At 30.9% G+C, this 24567-nt stretch overlaps 2 protein-coding genes across 4 annotated transcripts in view; one reads left to right on the top strand and one right to left on the bottom strand.

Annotated features, from left to right (window-relative positions):
- Nucleotides 1-24567, top strand: part of LOC117786953 (microfibril-associated glycoprotein 4-like) — a 70208-nt gene that overhangs the window by 695 nt on the left and 44946 nt on the right. Inside the window, exons 2-3 of one of the 3 annotated variants that reach the window (XM_034625394.1) lie at nt 242-1167; nt 1226-1534. The exons of 1 other annotated variant lie outside the window; for it this stretch is intronic. In XM_034625394.1, the coding sequence (XP_034481285.1) occupies nt 242-1167; nt 1226-1343 (1044 nt within the window). In that variant the 3' untranslated portion in view covers nt 1344-1534. Of the gene's footprint in view, nt 1-241; nt 1168-1225; nt 1535-24567 lie in introns of those variants that run through there. One more of the 3 variants, XM_034625387.1, reaches the window with a different exon arrangement.
- The window catches only part of LOC117786886, a 133186-nt gene that overhangs the window by 78403 nt on the left and 30216 nt on the right, over nt 1-24567 (bottom strand). The window lies entirely within an intron of this gene.

Genomic DNA, 24567 nt, shown 5'->3' with positions numbered 1-24567 from the left:
AACTAATGAACACGCAAATAATGCGTTGACGCAGGCTGTCAACTGCTTGCTCAACTGCTTTATTCATAAATCACATTCGACTTGTAATTCGGATGAACTTATATACCCTATAGTGCTTAAAATTCACAATGCTCTATTTTTCATACTGACAGATTATCTTACACATAAAGTTTCAGGAGACATAGAAAAACCGAACCTAAATGTCAAAATATTCCTAATTTAATTCATTTATTATTTTACTAGAGCTGGACAGGGAAAGATGATAAATGATCTTGCTAAGGACTCTGAATCTCAACTTATCCGAGCGGATATCCAATTTATTAAAGCGATGATGGAACAGCAAACGAAGGATATAAATGTTGTGGTATCGGATAATCAATGTAGAGCGGAGACCGAAAAACAGAAAAAAGATATAATTGATAGGGAAAAAGAAATTCGATCACTGAAAGCGGATATCCTAACTCTGAGAACGGAGTTGCAGCAAAAAAATAAAGATTTAATTGATAAGGAAACGAATATTCTGACTTTAAATGCAGAGTTGGAAAACCAAAGGAAAAGTGTACTTGCCAAGGAGTCTAATATCCAATTGCTTAAAAATGAAAATCAACTTCTTAGAACGGAGGAGGAGCGTAATAGAAAGTTACTTCAACCACACAATTGTACAGAAGCCAAGTCTAGTGGGATTAATGAAATACTCCTCCCCAAATTTAGTAGTCAACCTTTTAAAGTTGCCTGCGATGCGGAAACCCAAGGAGGAGGTTGGACCATTATCCTGAGAAGGATAGATGGCAGTGTTAATTTTCATCGAAACTGGACGGAATATAACAATGGATTTGGTGATCTGAATGGCGAGTTCTTCATTGGCTTGGACAAGATTCATGAAATGACGGCAGAAAGAAATCAAGAATTACTTGTTCTTCTCGAGGACTTCGAGGGCAATAAAACGTTTGAGAAATACGATGAATTCGCAATTGGAAACGAGGATCAACAATATGAATTACACACTTTGGGCAAAGCCAGTGGAACTGCAGGTAATTCACTCTTATATCATCATGGCAGCAAATTTTCTACATTCGATCGGGATATTGATGGTGAATCGGATATACACTGCGCCGAACAAAGTACTGGCGGCTGGTGGTACCGTTCCAACTATTATTGTCAATCCTGGTATGATTTAATCTTAATTATTTTTTAAAACCTCGATTATTAACTCGAGTTCTTACAGCAAATTGACGGGAACCTACGGAAACAACGATTATGACGAAGGCGTCACTTGGGACGAATTTCGGGGACCTGAATACTCCTTGAAGAAGGCCGTTATGATGATTCGGCCAAGAAAGTGAATTTATTCTATTATGCTTTCAAATTGGAAGATATCATTTTTTCATCACTGTCCATTTTCCCTTAACTTTCACAATTCAAAAATTTGAAACTGTTAAACTTTGTCAAATCTTAACCGATTACCTTGGGGAATGTCAGTTTAATCTTGTTTTGACCTCTTATTTGATTCAGCAATTAAAATTTACAAATATAATTTTTTTGTCCTATCTATGCAATGTATCCAAAAACAACTGGTAGGACAGGCTATAGTTGACTTATTTCAATATATTATATATAAAAGTACTTTATTCAGAGTTGTGCTAGAAATCTCAAACAGCGCCAAAGCAACCCAAAAACAGTTGTTGGGGTTCCTGAAAAAGGAAACCATTGCTTTCAAATGTCTAAAAAAAACAGTTGAGAGATTTGACAAAATTAAATATTTATTAAATTTAATTAAAATATCTTTAAATTGAATAAAAATGCAAAAAAAAAAAAATATGTTCGAAAATATTAAATCTCAGACATTTTAGGAATTTAATAGCAATTCTCTTGAAATACTCTAGAGATTTCTGGAACACATCTGATAGAAATTACTCTGTAATAAAAACTACAGCATACTATTGGGTGTTTGTATTGCCTTAATTTTTAATAGCTTTGGTTGGCTATTACTGCCGTTCTACTTTTTTAATCTTGCTGCGATTAAGTGAAATAATAGATTATATTAATAGGTAATGTAAATTACCATAAAAGTCTAATTATATTAAGAACTGTGGGTGTAGTGACTAAGAAACTTATCCTGCGTGGTGTCTATAGAAATCTGTGTGGCAAATTTGGTATCTCCATCTCTTATAGTCTTTGAGATCGCACAGACGGACAGACGGACGGACGGACGGACGGACGGACAGACGGAGAGACACACATCAGCCGATCAAGAACATGTATACTTTATAGAGCATTCACAAGCCGACCAACTGATAACTTTTATTTTTCTATTACAAAATTTAAAGCATACTTTTGAGCGTTGCTTTTATTGTAACAGTTACATTTTGATTGGTTTGGCCATTTAAAGGCCCATTTCGTATTTTTGTGGTCATGTTAAACGTCTCGGACATTTATTTCTCCCCTTCTTCCGTCCTTCCCTCTCTTCCGCTCTCTTCTTTTGGCAGCATGTTTTGTGCTTTGCCGCAATTGCGCCTCTGAGATTTGTTGCGGCCTAAAAACAACAACAAAGAGGAATAACATTGGGCAACGACTAAAATTTATATTCCTTATTATTTAGAGGAGTATTTTCTTGAGCAGAAGAAGAGAGGGTGGGGCAGGGTAAAGGGATATGGAAGGGGCAGTTATGATGGAAACTTTCAACTCATTTGCCCTTTTTAGACCCCGTACTTAAAATAAGTACAGGGCTCTATTGGGTTTGTTATAACGAATATGTGCGTAACAGGCAGAAGGAGGCGTGGCAGACCCTATAAAGTGTATATTTTCTTGATCAGCATCAATAGCCAAGTCGATGTCTGTCTGTCCGTCTGTCCGTCCGTCTGTCCGTCCGTCTGTCCGTCCGTCTGTATGAACCCCTAGATCGCAGAGACTATAAGAGCTAGAGACACCAAACTTGGTATGTAGGTTCCTCTATATTGCAAGCAGGTCAAGCTTGTTTTAGAAGTTGGTCACGCCCCCTCTACCGCCTAAGAATCGACTTAGAAAATTTCATATCCAAATTATAAAAACAATTTAAAAGCTAGTGACACGAAACTTGGTATGTAGATTCGTCTATATTGCAGGCAGATGAAGCTTGTTTTTTTTTTCGATCTGACCACTACATCATATGGCGCCCATAGGAACAATCGGTCGATAATCAAGTTTTAGTATGAAAAACTTTGTTTTTTATGAGATATCATAAAAAATCTTACAGAATATGCATTTAAGCTAGTCCTCTAGTTAGTTAGTCTTGGTTCAAATCGAACCACTACATCATATAGCTGTCATAGAACCGATCTTGTGAAAATCTAGTCTTAGTATGAAAACCTTTTTTGTTTTTGAGATATCGTAACCAAACTCATACAATATGTATCTAACTTAGCCGAAAATGTAATACAGAGTATGCAAGGGCGTCAAGTAGGGCAGAATATTTTTGAATTTTCAGTATTCTTTGCTTTTTTAATAGTAAGTACGGGGTCTCCGACAGTCGAGTATGCTCGACTGTTGCACCGCGAGCGAAGCGAGCCGGGGGTTGGCGAGCAAAGCGAGCAGGGGGCGAAGCCCGCTAGTTCTTAAAAGGGAAGAAAATCTATTAAAATTTTTGGCATGCATTGCAAACGTTTTTAGAATTCCTGATCATTGTTAGATGAGGTTGTCCAACCAGAGAGGGAGAGAGGCAGAGACAGAGACAGAGAAAGAGTGACGTAGAGGGAATCAGACTTATTTGGCCCACTTACAATAATCACACAATTTACACGCATTTTGTGCCTCATTGCCAGGAGAGCAAAAAAAATATAGGAGCATATAAAACATCTTTATAAATAAATGCTAGGCACACAAACAAACACACGCACACACACGCACACACACACACCACAGGAAACTCCTGAGAAATATTTACCAACACCAAAAATTATAAGAATTAGCTTCAGTCTAGCAAACCCGACTTTAAGAAACTCTGCACTGTAAAATAAATATTATATATTTCAATAAAAATTTAAATAAAAAATAAATAGTATTAACAATAAATTTTTTTTATTAAACGAATTATATAATAATTGAAATATATTTATAATTAAAGATTTTACAAATTATCCACAAACGCATTTTTGCTAAGTTTTTGGTTGCTTTACATTTCTGGAACCCACTTTTAATAAAAAATTTAAAATAAGAATTATTCTGCAATTTTCAAATGAAAAAATAAAAAACTACCATAAATATACAAAAAATGCACTAAAATTTTAATTTTTGTTTATTCTTATTAAATTTTTAAACAAAACATAAAAAAATATTCTTTTTTAAAAAGTTACTATCGCTACGGTCTCTGGTAATAAACAAATTTATATTGTTGTTAGGTTTTCTGTTAATTTACATTTGATTTACACATCTTAATATCGTTTACCGCTTTTTGTATTTTTTTTTTTTTAATTTTTGTGTTATTTAAAAATATTTATTTTAGACATATATTCTTGAAATACGAGTAAATAAAGACGGCTTATATTTTAAGTGTAAGCGAATAAGATTTATAAATTTTTGTTTTTTATTTTTTTTTTTGATAGACTCTTTGTTCCATTGCAATACAGGGTCCAAAATCACGAGAAGCATGAAAGAAAGAAAGAAAGAAAGAAAGCGAAGCGTGCAGTAAATAAACTAATGTGGCTACTTGTTAAGCAAAGTGCCGTCATCTATTAAACAATGTGCCCCACCGAACCACTGAACCACCCCCGAACCACCCCGAACCAACCCCGAACCACTGCCGAACCACTGAGCCACCCAAGTTCGCAACCAAATGAACTGTACTAAGCTGAATGACGAACTCAACTGAACTTAGCTTGGCCAAAATGACAATGGGAAAAGGGAAAAAGGAAAAGCGAATGGGAATGGGAGTGGGAAAAGATTTGTTGCAACTGAAAGTTGTTTCTGTTGTTATTGTTGTAAGCGCCTGTTGACATAAAAATTCGCCATATTTCCGGCAACTGCGTCGCATGTGTAACAAATGTCTGAAATTCTTTTTGCTGACTTCTTTTTTATACCCTGTATGCTTTAAGTGTAGTATACGTAAGGTGGGTAAGGTCTAAAATAATCTATTCACATTTTTATCTTGCCTCAACTAATAAAAAGGCAACAAAACAAATTGTTTATCAACAAGAAAAAATAAAAAGCCTATAAAAATTACTTTAGAATTAAAAAAAAAAAATTTCTAACATTTTACACATTTCGTACGTTTTATGTAGTCTCAAATATATTTTTATATCATTTTTTTGATGCACTATATTTATAATAATATTAAATTCATTATTATTTAAACCAAATTATCTTAAAAAAATGGTAGCCGATAATTTGTTTAAATAGACTAATTTTTTTTGCATAATTTTAGGCATTAATAAAATAAAGGTATTGAAAAAACTAACTTTTTTGAATACAATTTACCCAAGGCTCTAATCAAAAGCATTCAAGTTAAATTATTTTTAAATAATACAGAATCTACCCAAATTCAAATATAATTAGGATAACAATTAATATGTATTTTCATTTCTATTTTTTTTTATGACTTATTTATTGAATAAAATAATGATTTGAATGTATGGGTAACAACATACTATTTTTATATGGAGTATCCTGGAGGGATTTTTGTAATACGTCTTTTTGTTTTATTATATGGCATTTATTAAAAAAACATGCGTTTCATTCCAATTAGAACTGAAACATATTTTTGGCGTTGAAAATACAAATATAAAAAGCAAATTATTACATGATTAAAAAAAAACCAGTAAAAATTCCAACAATTAAAAAAAAAAATACACAAACAATTTTATGAATACTAAAGAATTAAATAAAAAAATAAAACGAAATAAAACAAATAAAAAACTATTGATTCAGCGCGAAAAACACGACATTTATTTTAAATTTATTATTAAAAATCACGCGGAATTTTACAACTAACAATTTTAAATTTAAGAATTACTACTTTATAAAGCAGAGCATTCCCAAGCCGAAGAGAATCGCATAACGCATTGCCACATGTTATTTTATATATGTACAATACACCTATATTTTTTTTATTTTTGCTCTTGGTTTAAGCTATCGAGTGACTCATTAGGATCAGCTCTAACCACACGGAACTCTTCTCTTTCTCTGGGTCTCTTTTTCCTCTACTCTCCACTTTCTCTTCATATTTTTTCAGCTGGCTGAATCGACACACATTTATTGAAGTCCAACTCTCGTTTTTTTTTTGGTTATTTTTTTTTGGGTTTTTGTAGATGAAAGCTGCTTAAACGTGTAATAGCCAACAGAAATCATGACCAAAATAGAGATGACAGCATTCCAGAGCTGAGCTGAATATTCCCGCAAATTATGGATAGAAATACAAGGAGAAAGGGGGAGAAAGAGACGCAAACGGAATTCATTTAAAGAGCTCGCTTCTGCAAATTGATTAGGAATTTAAATAAATACAGTGGAAATTACTTTATGCGAAACTTAAAGAATTATCTAAATGATTGATTGATCTTTGTTTTTTTTTTTAAATTTCTTATAATATATACAACAACTTAGTTTGGTATAAATATACTAAAAACAAAACTAAATTAAATTATAATTATTATTTTTTTTTTTTATTTGAACAGTCTCTGTCGTAATTCTTCTTAAATCCTCGTTTTCTACTAATTTTGCCTGTTTTGTGATATGTTTTTATTCCTGCTCTTGCCCTAATTATTTTCTATTTATTTATTTGATTTTGATTTTTCCTCCACTTGTTATAGGAGTAATTTTCTTGATTTTTCCTATTTTCTATTTACTGAGTCAATTGTCTTCGGTTATCATAGGGCATCCCAGTTCTCCAGCTGTGTTTCTTCTTCCTCTTTGCCTCATCTTTCCTCTTTTCTGCCTTTTCCACTTCATTTCAAATACTTTTCTTTATATGTTTTCCCTTAAGTTCCTTACAAATTGTGCTGACCCAGCTGAGGAAACTCAGTTGTGCTTGGCTTTGACTAATGATGTAAGAAGTGGGCGTAATATTCGGAGTGGGCGTGGCATGCATGATGGGTAGCATCATTAATAATTGACAGGTAAGTAAGTAAGTAAAATATAATTAACTATGCTACAAACGCCTGAGATTGAAGCGCGAACTTACACTCAAAAAAAAAAAGACTAGTGTTTTACAATTTCTAGTTTCCAATATTTAATTAGTATTTTAATTTTCACATTTTATAATCTTCAATTTAAAGAAATTTGTAATAAATTTGTTTTTAATTTACAGTACAAAATAAAAAAAAGAATACATAAAAAATAAATAAATTAAACAAAAATAAAACCAAAAACTAGCACGCCAATATAATAGTAGCAATACTGCTTTAGGAATTAATGAGTAAATAAAAAAATAATATAAATACAAAAATAAAATTAATTTAAAGTATTTTTTTCTCATTAAATAAATAAACTTTTTGGCGAAAAATACGAAAGAATTATAATATTCTTTTTGATTTCTAAACTAATAAATAGGATAATTTTCTTAGACGATAATTCATAAATATTTTGGAAAAATATAAATTGTATGACTATTCGTTAAAAGTATCCTGCTCTCAGTGCTCCCTCCGTTATTTTTTCTTTTCTTTTAATAAGTAAGAGTTTAGTCATTTTTCTATATTTCTATATTTTTAAATGTTATTTGTATTTATTTCTTACAGTGTAGACAACGCCTCCGTCTTCAGCTGCCCCTCTATTTATTTCTCCATCTCGAACAAATTGTACCATCTGTAGTTTGGATCGTTTGCTCTTTAACCTGGCTTTAAGTCTGTCAATTAGATAATTGCACTTTTCAACTGCTGCACTCATTGAGAGGAACAATAGGAAAGAGATAGGTAGAGAGAGAGAGAGAGAGAGAGAGAGAAAGAGAGAAAGAGAGAAAGGGATGGAGAAAGTTGCTTATTTATTGTAATCCTCTGAAATTACAACCAATCGACAAAAAGAAGAAGAGCCTGCAACTGGCCACAACATTTCACTTTGGGGCTTAGATTGAAAGTGAAAGAAGAAGAGAAGAAGAGAGAAAATATGGAAGAAAGGAGAGGGAAGGTTAAGCAAGGAGAAGAGAAATTATTCCTTGTCTTGCACTGTGTTCACGTGCGTAAAATAAATTTAAAACGTTGCCTGAAAATTCGATATGCGTTTTAAGATAAATAGTACAGGGTACACAAGTACAGTGAAGCTGAGTTAAGGTGTACAAAAAATAGAAGAAAATAAATAACAATAAAATTTAAAAATTTCAGTTGGTTTTTAGTCATTTTTGCCCATTTTCAGTGAATTTTTTTAGAGTGCCAACAATTGACAATAATTTCTCACATACATTTCTTTGACCTGACTCACTGACTGATCATTGCACAGCCCAAACCATAAGACCAAGAAGGTTGAAATTTTGACACAAAATAGCTTTACTATGGTAGTTTCGCTTAATGAGAAGCTTAAGTACAGTAAACACTTAGAACTGTCATTTGTAGTCAATAAAAGTTCTAGAATTTTAACATTGTCTAACTCTAAAGAGTCTCCACTGTAGAATCGCCTGGCGATTGCTATTTTTGGCATGTTTTATGTCGAAAGTTGGGGGGAGTGAAGCAGAAAATAGAAACGAGCAACTGAAAAAGGTTAATAGCAACTTTTGTGCTGCGTTTTATTTTATTTTCGATTTTCTTTTTTTTTTTTTTGGTTTTCCGTTTATCATGTTTTTGGCTTTGGGTGGGTTGTTGTAGTTGTAGTTGTTGTGTTTGGTGGCTCAAGTGGTTCAGAGTGGATCGAAGGTCTTCTAAATACTTATAAGCTAAACAACGTGTCGCCGACTCGAGCGAAAAACTTTATCAAGTTTCCTTTTTTTTGTCTCTATTTTTTTTTGTGTCTGGCCAATTTCAAACCATAACCCCCACCCCCTGCCTGTACAGTGTGGCCTCCATTGATGTGGCAAAAGTTCGTAAGTAAGTGAAAGAGCTGTGAATGATTTATTGCATTTGAAAAATGTTAAGTAAGACAAAGTTTTTGCAAAGGGAATTTCAAAGGGAACCAGCAAGTGGCAGCACTTGGCGTTGCCACCTGTCAGCCGACAAATTGCCTAGGTATGTCAAACCAGAGCAGACCAGGACCAGTGTTGCAAAACCTTCCACGCCAAATTACAACTCTTTCAGTTTACCAGTTTTTTTTCTATTTCTTTTTCTCTTTCAAATGCCACAGGAATAGGGAATAAAATATATATATTTTGGCGTTTTCTACTTTTTGTTATTATAATTGATGTAACTTATGGTTATTTACTAATAACTTTCAATTACTTCCATTTTTGGTTACCATAAATTTTATCCTTTCCAATTTATAGTTTTCTTATTTTGTATTTCCAAAATTTTGGTATTTTCACTAGTTGTTGTCGAAATTCTTTTTGGGGAATTACCGCTCACTTTAAATATAAGTAATCAACAACCACAGCCATAGTTTTTAAGATTATAGGTTTTTTTGTGGTGATTAACGTTATCTAATAATATTATCTAATATCTCACCTAATCGCAGCAAGATCGGACAAGTAGAACTGCAGGAATAACTAACCAAAGTTATAAAAAATTAAGGCAATACAAGCACCCAAAAGTATGCACTAGTTTTTATTATATGAAAATTTCAATAAAGTGTTCTATATACATATTTAAATAAGTAACGGGTATTCTATGGTCGGGATCTCGACTATAGCCTTTTCCACTTGTTTTTATAATATTTGTTTATTAGACATTAATATATTATGTTTAGCAAATATGATTCTTAATTTTATCTACTCAATCAAGAAAAATCCCATATAGTTTGCAGCTGTCAAAGATTGATTTCACAACCACCTAACAGTCCACAAGGTCCACATAGAGTCCACAATGGCGGTCACGAGCAGAGGGAGAGAGGAAGAGAAGGAGAGGTCGAAAGAGAATGAGAGAAGGGAGAACAAAGCGAAGCGAAGCGAAGCTAAAGGTAAAGTTGTATACGATAAAACATTTCAACAAATATTTAAGTTGCAACACACACACACACACACACACACACACACAAACACACACTTACATACACTGGGCAAAATGTAAACAAAATGTCAATTCTCACAACTCGATGGACATTGAAAATGGCTGCTGAAAAGTTGTCGCCAGCTTTTCCATTTTTCAGCGAGTCAACAATAGTGGAACGTCGATTAAAGCCACTTTTGAAATGAATGACCCAAATCTGAATACGTGAAAATTCTTGAAGTTGCCAGAACAGCTTTTTCCCGACAAATCTGGCTTTTTATTCAAGCTAAAACTATGGGAGAAATTTAAAATTCGCTGACAGCTGAAACTTGTAGCTATTTTTTGCACTTCTTCGCACTAAAAACTTATTCATTTTTTAACAAAACTTTTCAACACTGGTTGGTTGCATGGTGAATAGTATTCACTGAATACCCGCATGGGTACTCGTATTCAAAGTGAATGCTGCAACCGAATTTTGTTGTCTATTCGCCGATCGGAAGTTATATTATGCACAATTTGTATTTGTATTTTCGTTGCTTCCGGCGAAACGCATATTTGATTTATGCAACAGCAACAAAAACAATAACAATAACAACAAATACAACAACAAAAAGAGAGACAATGTGCACAACAACGAAAATGACAACAAAAGCTAGAATTGTTGAGAGTTCTGCCAATAAATCGAAAAAACCCCGAAGTCAAACAGAAGCTAGAGATGAACCCAGCCGAAAGATACCCGAGAATCGGACAAATTGAACTAAAAAATAAATGTATAAAAAAAATTAAAATATTTAAATTTCTGGAGCTATTTAAAAAATAACATTTCATTTTCTTATTTAATTTGTAATTTAAAATAATTGCCTACTTGACATTTTTTATTTTAATTTAAAGCAATAATATCGCTTAGAATTAAATTATAATTACTATATGAGCAAATTACATCTTAAAGATGTTTTTCTATATAATTTGTATGATTTTTGCCGATTTCTTAAACATAAACTTAACATACTGTATTATTAATATAAAGTAAAAAAATTATTATTTTTTTGTAATGAATTTTATAAATGGCTTTATAAATGCAATTTTGTTTTTATATTTATTTATTTAATTTAGATATTGAAAACAAATTTTCAATACAGATAAATAGTTTTTGCATTGGATATACCCTACTACTACCAGACTACAGGGTATGTCGAGACGACGACATCATAACAGAACACGACATAACATAACAGATACTGGAATAAATTCAATTGAAATACAATTGGCTTATAAATGAAAGCCTATATGAAAAGATAGAGAGGGAGAAAGGAAAAAGAAGTAAGTAGAGAGAGAGGAGCGAGAGAGAGAAAGAGAGAGGGAAAGACTGCAGACAGTTGAGAATGTTGAATTTCTAGCTACTGTTCATGATGAGGAAGCCAAAGAGTCTGAAGAGAATGGGATTGAAGAGGAATAAAAAAAAGAAGAAGAGGGAATTGTTGACTGTGCCATTCAATATGCTAGGCGATATTGGGTGGGCGTGGCTGTTGAGTTGGGAGGCGTACTCAAATGCCAATTGGTTTAACAAAGGACAACAAACGATTGCAGGATAATATATAAATTTGCGAGTGTGAGTGTGTGTGTGTGTGTGTGTGTGTGTGTGTGCCTCAAGCTGATTTCAAAGATTTCATCTCATAAGTAGCTAAATAATTAAAGACTGTTTAGGTAACCAAACACATGTTAATGCGTCAAGAAACTGAATAAATAAATACAAAATAAAACAAAATTCAGGCATAAGAATTAGTTGGAATTATTTTATGTTAATCCTTAAATAAAAGAAAACTGAAGCAATTTAAGCACATGAACTAACACCCAGAGAATAATGGTCTGAAATCTCTTGGTTATTATTTTATTAAATATTAGACATTACTCATAATAAATTCAAAAATATTTTTGATTAAACTTTAAATATTTGACTCAACTTTGACCCCGAATTTGAACCACTTTCAGGTTGAATTTTTAAAAAATCCAGCTTAATGCAAATACAAATAGTTCATAGCTAAGCTGTGTAAAATTTTCAGCTTTCTGAGTCCTACGGTTTGGTCTCTGCAATGATCAGTCAGTCAGTGAGTCTGGACAAATAGTGTAATATTTATTGATAAAAATAATAATTTGAGACATATTAAAACTTAGATACAATTTTATTAAATTATGATTTAATTTTTTAATTAAATAAATAAAGTTTAACTAAGTTTTGCATTATTTATTTAAAGCATCATATTTTTTTTTAAATTTAACTTTATTCTTTTATCATTCATATTAACTTACATATGTAAGTATATTTTATTTGGCCGACAGTTTGATGGCAATGCACTTAATCAGCCAGCTTCAATTAGCTTTAAGAGATGCCACCAAAAGCGGGTCAGCAACTAGAGGGAGAGAGAGAGAGAGAGAGGGAAAGAAAGAGAGAGAGAGAGAGAAGTGTATGTTGCCGCCACATGCGAAAGGCATAATTACAAAAGCGTCAAAGATGACGACCCAAATAACTAGGCCAGAGAAAGGGACAGAAAAGGAGAAAAAGAAGAGTGTAAAGAAAAAATAAAGAAGAAGAAAACTAAGCAAAAGTCTGTATTCAAGATCCCGACTGTGAGATACCCCATACACAATTTAGATTTAGATACCCAGATTTTAATACTTTGCAATATTTAATTTGAGATGTTATTTATTTATTATAAACAGCATGTGCTTTTCACTTCGTCTCTCTCTCTTTCTTTCTCTCTCTCTCCCAGTCTTTCCCTTTCTTTTTTTTAAAGGTCTGATCTATTTGAAACTTTCATAACTTTGCCAAAACTAAAACAATTTTCAAACAAAATGTCATTTTCAAAATGATCTGAACTCGAAATAAATTATGCATTTAAATAAATTGTAATTTAATTATTTATTCATTCTGCATTTTAATATTTTGAACTGTGCTTAAAAAAAATTTATTTCTGCATCGTATTCCCTATTTTTATGGTAAGGGTCCCCCCTTTGAAATTTTGAAAATTCAAAATATTAAATGTCAAGTTTTCATCTTTAATTAACTGCTTATTTTGTAATAAGTATAAAAAAGCACTTTTAAACTGCTTTTGAGACATTTAATTTTCTTGTTAAAAATCATGATATATCGAAGAGAAATTTTGACTTGTCTACAGTCTCACCAAATTCAAACTTGCATAACTTTATCAAAACTCAACCGATTTTAGAACGGAATGTCATTTTATAAATGATTTGGCCTTTTTATTCATTTTGCATTCAAATATAATTAATTTTGAAAAAATAAATAATTTCCCTTGGGAGCTTGGGTTCGATGCTAAGGGTCCCCCCTTTGATATTTTGAAAATTGTAAATTTTAAATCTCAATTTTTCACTTTAAATCAACTCCTTATGTCATAATTAGTATAACATAACACTTTAAACTTGATTCTAAAACATTTTGTTTTCTTGTAAAATATCATGTCAAAATTAACAATAATTTTGACTTGTGAAGTGGCTAGGTTAAAGGTCGGATAAACTTCAAAATTGCATAACTTTGCCAAAGCTGCACAGATTTTTCAACAGAATGTCATTTTGAAAATGATTTGGCTTCTTAATTTATTTTGCCTTTAAATTTAATAAATTTTGTTAGACAAATATTTTTCCCTCTAGGGATATTAGAGTAAAAACAAAATATTTCTCGTGTCGACTTTGATTTCGTTTTCAACTGAATTTGGGGAGGCGTTCATAAGGTGCTGTGGGCGTGGCTCATCAACTGTCAGGCAACAGGAACAGCAAATTTAATGCACAGGTCATAAATCAATTAATTTGCCAAAACACAATTAGCACAAAGCTCTGTCTCAGCTCGCAGTCTCGGTTCTCAGTCTCAGTCTCAGTTCTCATTCTCAGGTTTCAGTTCTCATTTGAAAGGCCAGTTGAATTCCCTGTTGGGCTCAAGGTGCGTATGAGTAATCGACGCACATGAAATGCAATTAGTCGGGCATTAAAGTAACGACTATTGTTCTCAGTGCAACTAACAACTAACAACTGACAACAACTACAACAACAACAACTTACAACAATTACAATCTCATTAAAATGTATATGCAAATTTCGTGGCCAACTAAGCGTATACGTAATATTACATATTATTTAGCCTACAAGTTCAAGTGATGCCATTTTAACGCTTTTATAGCTAGACTTGCCTATTTTGGAATTGAATAATGTAAATAAATTCTATAAGCTATAAATTGGCTATTTTTAAGAAAATTAATCAGACAAAGTGAGTAATAAACAGTTTTTAAATAAACCTTTTTTTTGTATCTTAAAACTTAACATTCTGTTTTACATTTGTACTTTTCTTTTGAGACTAACTTTGAAAATAAAACAACTAAGACAATTATTTATTTTACAAAAAAAATATTTACAATTAATAAAATTAATTAAAATAAAATAAATTGAGAAATAATTAATATATATCAAATTTTGTAAAAATTAAGACAAAATATCATTAAATAACGGCTTCGTTTGTTTGTATATTCTTAGTTTTACTAACCTGTATTATTAATAAATGATAATTCACAAGTTGTCATTTTATTTTCCATATGTTTAATATTTTTTTTAGCTTTTTCTAGCTATTCAATTGGAATTACTGACAACATTGCATAGAAATCATTTCTTTCTCCAAGTTTATTAGCTCTCTTCTACCTCTACTGACCTGTGAATTCACTCCCCTCATTCCCTCCCTTTCTTCTCTCACCCCCTTTTCCCCACTCTCCTTAAAATGAAGCTGAAAACACAATAAGCTTCATCCATTCATTAATTTGCACCGAAATTTGGCTGCTCAGCAAACCAATTACACGTATGACATTCACAGTCTCTGCTCGTATGTGTGTGTGTGTGTGTGTGTGTGTGCCTCTGTGTGTGTGAGATTGCTTATAGTAATTGCAAATGGCGTTGTCTGTATTTAGATCTGTTTAACCGACAACCAACAGCCGACAAGTTTGTCTCTCCTCAGTTTCCTTTAAGCCAATTTCAATTCTTTCACTCATTCACTCATTTAATGCGAGTACACTCACTGAATTATTAGCTCATTCAATCAACGATTTAATGAATTTATCCCTATTTTCCAAAGATTTATTTTTGCAACTCGTCTCGTTTTTTTTATTATTATTTCTAATTTTCTTTATTTTCACTTGACTATTGAGTGATAGAAAGAGCAAATAACTTTGTCAGCTGACCGAGTCACAATAAATCGAAATCAATATGCCTAACGAAAAAACTAACAAAACGCATAAATTGTAGTCACCTTTTTTTAAGATTTAGTTTTATCTGAATTTTGAAAAAATTCTGAATGTAAACAAGAAAATATTTGATTATAAGAAATTAAATTGTATCTATATTAAATAGAACTTATCTTTGAAGTGCAAAGTATATTAACCAAATTGAAGCACAAAATAGTAACATTTTATTTCTTACATAATTCCATTAACTGTGGCTTCTAGATAATTTAATCCAATACGCTTTTCACTATGTAATATTTTTATTGCTGTATTCAGATATAATATAGTATTTCTTACATATAAAATAAAACATAGCTAAAAGTATAGTGAGTTAAATTAGCTGGGAAGTACTGTAAAAGGCTCTATAATTTTCTCGCAGTGTTTTACTTGAGTATAAAATAGTGTTGGGTAGCGTGACAAAATTGATAACAAGAGTAAATGAATTTGTTTGCTTTGCGATTTATAAATAACAATTTAAGGAATTTTCTCTCTCTCTCTTTCTCTCTCTCGATATATATTTATTTATATCTATCTGTCTATATCTACTTCGCTCTTTGTCATTATGTTGACTGGTTTTTCATTTTCTGCTCTGTTTTATTTTTATTTATATTATTTTTTTTTTATGTGCGCTGCGTCTTTTGCCCAAAAACCGCAAAATCCACTCAATAATGCGCCAACGCACAACAGCAAACACACACACACGCACACACACGCATTTGTGGGAGGGGCAGGTGGATTTCCCTTAAAAGTAGGCAATGCTTTTCGCGTCTGTTTGTCGCGTTGGCAGAGATTATTTATTGAACGATTTGAGTGGTTAAAGGCATATAAATGAATGCATGTGAATGCGCCATTGAGTGTGTATATGTGTGTGTGTGTGAGTAAACATATGTGTGTAGGTGTGTGTGTGTGTGTGTGTGTGTGTCTGTGGCAACACTGCAAATGAACAAATATGCTGTGTAAATACAAGTAATCCAATGAGTAAAGGCAACAAAACAACTCTCTCTCTCTCTCTCTCTCTCTCTCTCTCTCATTCTCTATCGCTATCTCACTAAAAAGTCACCGAATAGCCTATGCTCTGCATAAAAGGATTACCCATACGAATGTGGGAAAATATTACTCAGAATACGAAAATTTTAAAATCTTAATAAGTACAATAAACTAGGAAGCATTTTATTTGGAAATATAAATTAGAATACCAAAATATGAAATTCTGTTATTAGGAAATAAAAATTAGGAAAAAAAAAACATTCGAAAATAAAAATCTAAAAAGACCAAAATTATAAATATTTTAATTAGGGGAATAAAAATTGAGAAAACAAATTGAGCCAATGAAATAAATAGGAATTATAAATTCGGAATTTCAACTAAGAACATTGTTGAGAGTACAAAAATTAAGAAAAATAAATTCAGAATATAATAATAAAGAAAAGCCCAAGCTAAAAAATAATGTTGTTAGGAAATAGAAATAAGTAAAAACGAAAACACAATTTCCCTATAATTTTCTTATCTCGGCATCCCCAATTTTTATCATAGTTGTTTATCTTTTTTTTTGTAATCCCTTGACAAACAATATTCGGAACTAGGAACAATTAATTACAGCGACTATTTTAATAATAAAAAAATAACTACAAATTAATTAACATATTTATTAAGACTTTTAAATTAAATTTGCATAAAATATGAGTGGCTTCAGTCTCTGGTAATAATTGATGTATCCAAGTAAATAAAAAGAATTCGTTTTGAGAATGTCTGAAACTGAAAACCAAAGCAATTGCTTTAATGCATATTTCTCACAGAGAACTCACAGAGAAAACGACCACAGTAAGAATAAAAAAGCGGAGAAAATTGAGAGAAAAGAATGGCAAAAAAAAGTATATGGAGATTCTACCAAATTGCAGGCAGTGTTGCCAGAAATTCACATGATTTAAGAACTAATTTGATTTAAATTGGTAATCAAAGAATTCTAAAAATTAATCGATTTTTGTGTGTTGATTTAATAATTAGAAAACTCAGGTTTAAATAAAGATTTGTCTCTAAATATTAAAGTACTAACTTTGAAGTGTTGTAAAAAAAAAATGTTTATAAAATAGCACGATTGATAGCTTTTAGCTTGGCTAACAAAGTTTGGCTATAAGCTAGCTAAATGGCCAACACTTGTGGCAGGTGTATTGCATGCAAATTCAAGCGTCTGAACACTTAATATAATTTCACTTAAACTGAGAACTTTAGGCACGATGTCCAGGTGTGTGTTGGTGTGTTTGCGTGTGTGTGTTTGTGTGTGTGTTAGTGTGTGTGTGTATGGGTCACATTTTGACTTTGCCTTTTCGTGACTTTGGCGCGTTAACCTCAATTTATCGCTGCCATTTATGTCCTTTTTTGGATTACAGCATAAATTGTGGTAGCTAACGTGTTGGCCATACTTACACACACACACGCACACACACACACACACACCTGATAAATGGTAAAGTGCATGCATTGTGTAATCGATAAAGAAAAGTTGAGAAAAACTCCTAAGAAAGAGGCACAAAATGGCAGCAAATCCTGAGGCTGAACATTTTAAAAATCAACTGCCCTAATAAGAAATAGCAAAAAAATAAAATAGTAATAATATAAAAATATTAATTAAAATAGACAAAACCTATAAAAGAAAATGTTATCTTCGAATTTTTGTAATATACAAATTTTAAATTATTAAAATCAACTAATATTCTAATTTTATTTATTTACTCTAATAATATAAAATATAGCACATAGAAAAATTACGGAATTAAAAAAAAATATATGTAAATATATATTTACTAAATATGTGATTAAGACGATAAACTTTCATCTTAAAAAAGTACATTTTTGACATAAACTTTTAATACGAAATTGTAAGGACAATTTTTATTTTCATTTAATAAAACTTACTGGTAAAATATGTTTTTATTTTTTCAATTTTGGCAAACAATTCTCTGTAAATCCTAGCAAATCTACGGATCTATTACACAGCACTCATATTCATATTCATATTCGTGTTCATATTCATATTCGAATTCAGATTGGAATATTTGATTTATGCACAAGGGAAACTTGATTAAATTAAATGCTCGCCGCATTGTTTGACGTCAAATTACAATTTTATTATTTCGCATTTGTTCAAACATTTTAATGCAACTTTTTGTGGAGTTAATTACCCTAACAATGGGTGGTTTTACTTGGTGATGAGATTTTTCATATATTTAAAATTTAGTACATTGAGTTATGGGCTCGGAAAAGCAAAAAGGAAAACACATTACAAAATATATTTTTATTTTTCATATATTGAAAATAAGTAGTATTAAAAAATTTGCATATAATAAAACTGAAACTAAATTATTGGTTAATAATTTTACTTATTAAGTTTGAGAAACAAAAAATACATATTTTATTTATTTTATGCGATTACTGCTTTATTTTAAATTTTATTTAATAAGTCAAGTGTGCCAAAAGTGTTCTGAATTGTAGATTAGCTTTGGAGAGGGTATTTGATGTGCGGCTCCTCGAATTTCTCTACACTGCTCTGTTGTTTTACCTGCACTTTTTAAAACTGACCCTGGTTACAGTACGAGTATTACAATTCCAATTTTACAATTTTACAATTGTGTAACTTTTTTCTGATTTTGTTGTTTTTGTTGTTCACTCGTTTCTGCTGCTGAAATGCATTTTGCACACGATTTTTATTTTTAATATACTCTTTTTAAGCTTCGAAAAAACATCTTTTTAATCTCATACAAATGCCGTGGAAATATTGAGTTTTTACAACTTTTTTAAGCAACACATTTTTCAGTTCGCAGTTTTAATTTTTCATTTCATTTGGCGCTGTGAAGTTTTAAATATTTTCACAAATGTCACAATGCGAATTTGATGTGCACTGAAAATAATGCGGAAAAGTATGCAAAGCTTAAGTTGGATTTGAAAGAAGTTTTAGTACTCAAATAGTTGATAAGGGAGTAAGAATCAAATAGGCTTTATTTTTGTATTTTTTTGCAGTTTTACTCCCCTCTCCCCCCTTTGCTGTCAAGTGCCACAAAATGAGGCAACTTTGTTGAACAGATTTCCAATTCAGTAGTTTTAATGCGTGTTTTTTGTGTGCAGCAAAACAACTCATTAAAAAATCATGTTGTAGCAGCTTTCAAGTGTGTTGCTTCCTTAAGATGATAAGCAGTGTGGAAAAGGGGTGAAAAGGGGGCAGGGGGGCAGGGCGGGTAGTGAGGCAAAGGCAGCTTTACACTTCGCATGTGAATGAGACTGGGGTGCAATAATCATAAAGCCAGTGAAAAGCAGCACAATAAAATACGCCAGGACAACAGCAGTAATTCCTCCCTCCCTCTCTTAACCCCTTCAGCAGCCACCCTTAGCCACCTTAACCCTTTATCACTGTGTGAAGTTTGTGTTTTTTTTGTTTTTTTTTGTATTTTTTTTAAGAGTCAGTGTTAGAATCTGTGTGTCTGTTGTTATTACACACACTACTTCCATTTCCTACTGACTTTCCCCCTTACCCAGTCAGCATTCACTGCCTCTTTCCTCCCTGAAAAAGTCGTTCGTGCGTTTTAGTTGAGTCCTGAAGAGTTCCCCAAAAATGAAACACGTTGCTTTTTACATTATGGCCAAAAATGTTGTGGCTGCTAAGAAGCTGTAAAAAAGCCAGCAAAAAAAAGGAGTGAAAAAAAGTCAAGGAGTTTTCTGGGCTACCAATACATACCCTATATTTTGGTTTACAATTGATATAACATATTATAATATAATTGCATCCAAAGACAAAAAATAAATATGATAAAATGAGGAAAAATTCAAGGATATAATTTAAAACTGTGTTTAAAATAATTATATCTTTAAAAAAAAATGTTATCTGCATGAAAGAAAATACTTTAGGGGTATTCTACAAACAGTATCAATTACTTTATCCATTTTTTTAATTGTTGGTTATTTACTAAATAAAAGTGGATTTATTTATTTAATGTCAACTAAGTACAGTTGACCTAGAGTAACTAAAAATTTTAAATAAAATAGTTTAAATACCTTTAAGGTAGAACTATAAAAATTAAATTTTTAAATTAAAAATGTAATAAAAAAATTAAATGTTGAAAAGTATAAAAGTATAACTTTAAAGTTTGTATTATAAATTAAGATTATTATCATCAATAACATACATTTTTAATTTTTTCGTTTATTTTTAAAAACAAATCATATAAAGTAATACTAAAATTATTAGTAACAGATCAAATCAAATAATAATGAAATTGTTAATGAATAATTTTTTAATTTTATACTTTTAATGCTTTAACTTTTATTTTATCAGTCTTCATTTTATATTAATTAAAAGCCAATATTCATAATTTTATTAGTTAACTGTTTCCACTGTTTGACCTGTAAGTTACTGATATTTGAAGTTCCCTTTTTGGTACTTTATGACTACAGGGTATTAAAGAAACGAGCAAGGAGACAACTAAGGCAGCGATGGCGGATGCGGATGTGAATGAGGAAGTGAATGCGGAAGTGAATACGGAGTCGCATTCGTATTCGCAGTCAAAGTAAAGTAAAAAGAGAATGGGAAGGAACAGGAAGTCAGAACGCAAAGTACCTGGAGATGCTTCTACTTATATTAATATATATATGTATATGTATGATATATACTATATATTACACATAATACGACATACTAAATATATAACTTTAAGTCTAACACGAATAGCATGTGAAGAGGAAAGAGAAACATGTCATAAATAACGCAGCTTCCGAGTCATAAAGGGAAAATCGAGAAAGAATAAATACGAGAATAAAAAGTGCTTGAAAAATGCTGTAAAAATGAGTGTAAAAATAAAACTATATATTTGACAATAAATTTTAAAAAAATTAAAGTAAATATTTTAAAGCAACAAATTCAATTGCATGTGTCTTCTTCTTCTTCTACTTCGAATTAACAGTCAACTTTCGATATCGATTCGAGATTCGTTCACTTTTAACACTCGCCTGTAAACTGTCGACTGTCAATTGAGCAGAAAAACTGCTCTAAAAAGTTCGAAAAAAATAAAATAAAATAAAAGGTACAAAACTTAAAAGTTGCTTGCGACACACCAATTTTTTGATACCCTTGAAGCCTGCTGTAAATTCGGAAAAATACAGGATTTTTGCTTTCAATGTATATTTATAAATATTTTTATTTAGTTGAAAATTTCTTTTCAAGAATGTAGCTCAATGAAGCTCATTATTTTATTTTTTACACATTATAGAAAACAAAATAAAAAAAAAAAGGTAAAGAAAAAATTGTATTCATCTTGGCAAAATAAAAAAATGCATATTTTCTATAGAAAAAAAAAATAATAGAAAAACAAACATATTTTCGTTTTATTATATATTTTTTTTTTATCTAGAGATTAAGATTTACTTACAAAAATAATGCGAATAAAAATGGATCTTATACTGAAACAAAGTTCCAACTCGCTACAAATACTAAATATGCGAAGTAATAAAAATTTCTGCACCATAAACTGTGAATATTTTAAAGAATCAAGCAAATATAAATTATTAAAGCCCAATAAAAGTAAGATATACAGAAAAATAATATTGCTATTGATTTTATATTGAATATAATAAAATATTTCAACACTATAATGAATTAATATTAAATTCAAAATCAAATGAATATCTATACAAATACTTAAAGTTATCACACTTTGCAACATAGTGAAAATACCTTGTGTAAGTGTATAAAAAAAAGCAAACTTTGTATGCATCCTCTTTCAAACTATTTTTCTTCTTCTCCGTCAGGTCTTTATCTTTATCACTTTGTCTACCTGTGTGCATCGTTTGTTTACCTTGCAAGTCAATCCGCAACTAAGTAAATTTCATTTTAACTTTTTCCTTCCTCCTCCCTTCTTCCTTCCTCCTTCTTTATCACCTTCTCTCCAATATCCTTCGCCTGTCCTGCACCCGCATGTGACATCATAAATTTTGATTAAGCTCTTTGGCCACAGTTTATAGCAGTTTTGTTGCAATGTCCAGACTCCGAATTTCTGCTCAGCTGCAGTTTTCTTTTCTTCTATTTTTTATCATCTTTCTCTCCATCCTCATCATCATTATCATTATTGTAATCGTCATCATCTCAATCATCTAGTTGACTTTTTTCGGCTGGACTTTAGACTCCAAATTGGCTGTCAACTTTGTGCATTATCCATGCGGAATTTTGTTGCGCATACGCCTCGTGTGACAGCTGCAACTTTAATTGATAAAAGTAACAAATACAATACTAAGATTTTTGTAGCAAAAAAGATTTTAGAATATTGCATTAATCTTCATATTTATTAAGTTTTATTATTGCTTATATATTATTAAATTTGAGTAAGTATTTTTTAAGAACTATTTTTTCTTATTTATAATTAAGTATGAAAAAGTATCCGGCTTTTATTAAAATTTCTTAAAAGTTGTTTTTTAGAATGTATTAAATTATGATTATTATTATTACATTATTTATTTTATTTGAAATTTGGAGAAAGTATCTGAATTATAACATATTACTCTTTGTTAAGTATTTTTTATTATTTTCTTTTTATATTTTCTACAAGTTTTCTTTTTTAAAGGTTGAATATTTTAAATTTATTAAGATTTATTATTGCTTAATTATTAAAAATATTAGTCCATTTCCTTTCTTTGCATTTTATATTTCTCAAACTGTCGTTTAAAAAGTTAAATTATTTTATATGAATGTTTTCTCATTTTAGTGTCTTTCATTTAGCCAATTTGGTAACCGTAATGTTTTTTCCTTGTCGTCGGCATTAAATTTTAAATCCATATTGAATTCTCAGTAAATCCCCAAAAAGTCTGGCACACGTTGCGTATGCGTAATGCTCACAATATCCATTCATATCACAGTGCACAGTATACACACACACACACACATACACAGAAACACACACACACCCACACACACATGTCAGAGAGTTGCCAACTGGATTTTGTTGTCTGAAATATGAAAAAACAAAAGAAGAGAAAAGGAAATACTTAAAGTAAAGCCTGTAAACTAGTTTTATCCAGTTGAAATGTTGACAAATCTCAGCTGTTCTCAACTTCTTTTACCTGTCATTCTGTTCGCAATGCTTACACTTAGAAAAATAGCTGTCAGAACTTTAATAATTAGAAAATATTTTAAATAACTAACAAAATAAGTAATATAAAGTAATATAAAAAAATATAAAATAAATACATCACAAAAAAGAATTGTGACAAAAATAAAAAACCAGATATAAATGAGCACCTGAAATAAAATCAAAATACTAAATCAAAATACTTAATACTTATATGTATATTTGAAATATGGAATACATACTAAAATTGAAGCAATGGTGGAGATAAATATCCCAAGTAAGAAAAGTATAAAAATAAATATCAACTAAGTATCAAATGATTTGAAAATCAGTAAAAATAACTGTTGAGTATTTTTATAATCAAATTTGAATAAAATTTAAAAATTGTAGAATGCCGAGAAAACTGTAGTAAATAAAAATATGCTTTTTTAAGTAAAAAAAGTGCTGATTTAAAAATGTTATATTTATAGAAATAGCTGACAACAAAAAAAAAGGTCAATCGATTTTACAGTGTCCAATAAAATTGTATTATCTTTCGACACATTTCACCTCGGTCCATCATAATCAACGCTGCTCTCCCATTTTCAGCCCCCCCTGAATTTCACCCTGAAAAAACACAGCGAGATTTCCGCTGAAATGCAATCAAATCGACAACGTCCAAAGTTTGGTTTTTGCTGACATTTTCCACGTTCCGTTTTGTTTTTTTCCAACATTTTTCGTTGTTCATTCTCCATTCTCTAGTTTCCATTCTAGTCTTTATATCATTGTTCCTCATTTTCGCTGGGAAAAGCTCATCAGACTTAATAGTAAACATATTTTGCATGTTGCTTTGCTTTATGTCTTTTAACTTTGACTACAATTTTTTGTCTCGTTTTCTCATTGTTTGTAGTTGCTTTATTTTCTATTTTTTATTTTCTCTGTTTTCCTGTTTTGTTTTTGTTTTGTTTTTAATTCGATGAAAACTTTTCGCTGAGATTCAACAGCAAAATGAACGAAAAAGGGGGAAAAGGAGAAGATGAAAAAAAAGAAAGCGAAAGTTGCGCCATATTTTTGCTTGTTATTTTCGCTTTGATTATGTTTATCTTTATATTTATCCACTGTTCACTGCCTTCTTCTCCACTGAAAAGTCGTCCAAAAATATAAATACAAATTATGTAAATT

Source organism: Drosophila innubila, chromosome X (assembly GCF_004354385.1).
Source record: "Drosophila innubila isolate TH190305 chromosome X, UK_Dinn_1.0, whole genome shotgun sequence".
NCBI classification, from domain to species: domain Eukaryota; kingdom Metazoa; phylum Arthropoda; class Insecta; order Diptera; family Drosophilidae; genus Drosophila; species Drosophila innubila.
The sequence above is the reverse complement of the archived record's forward strand: the minus strand, read 5'-3'. Positions and strand labels throughout refer to the sequence as shown.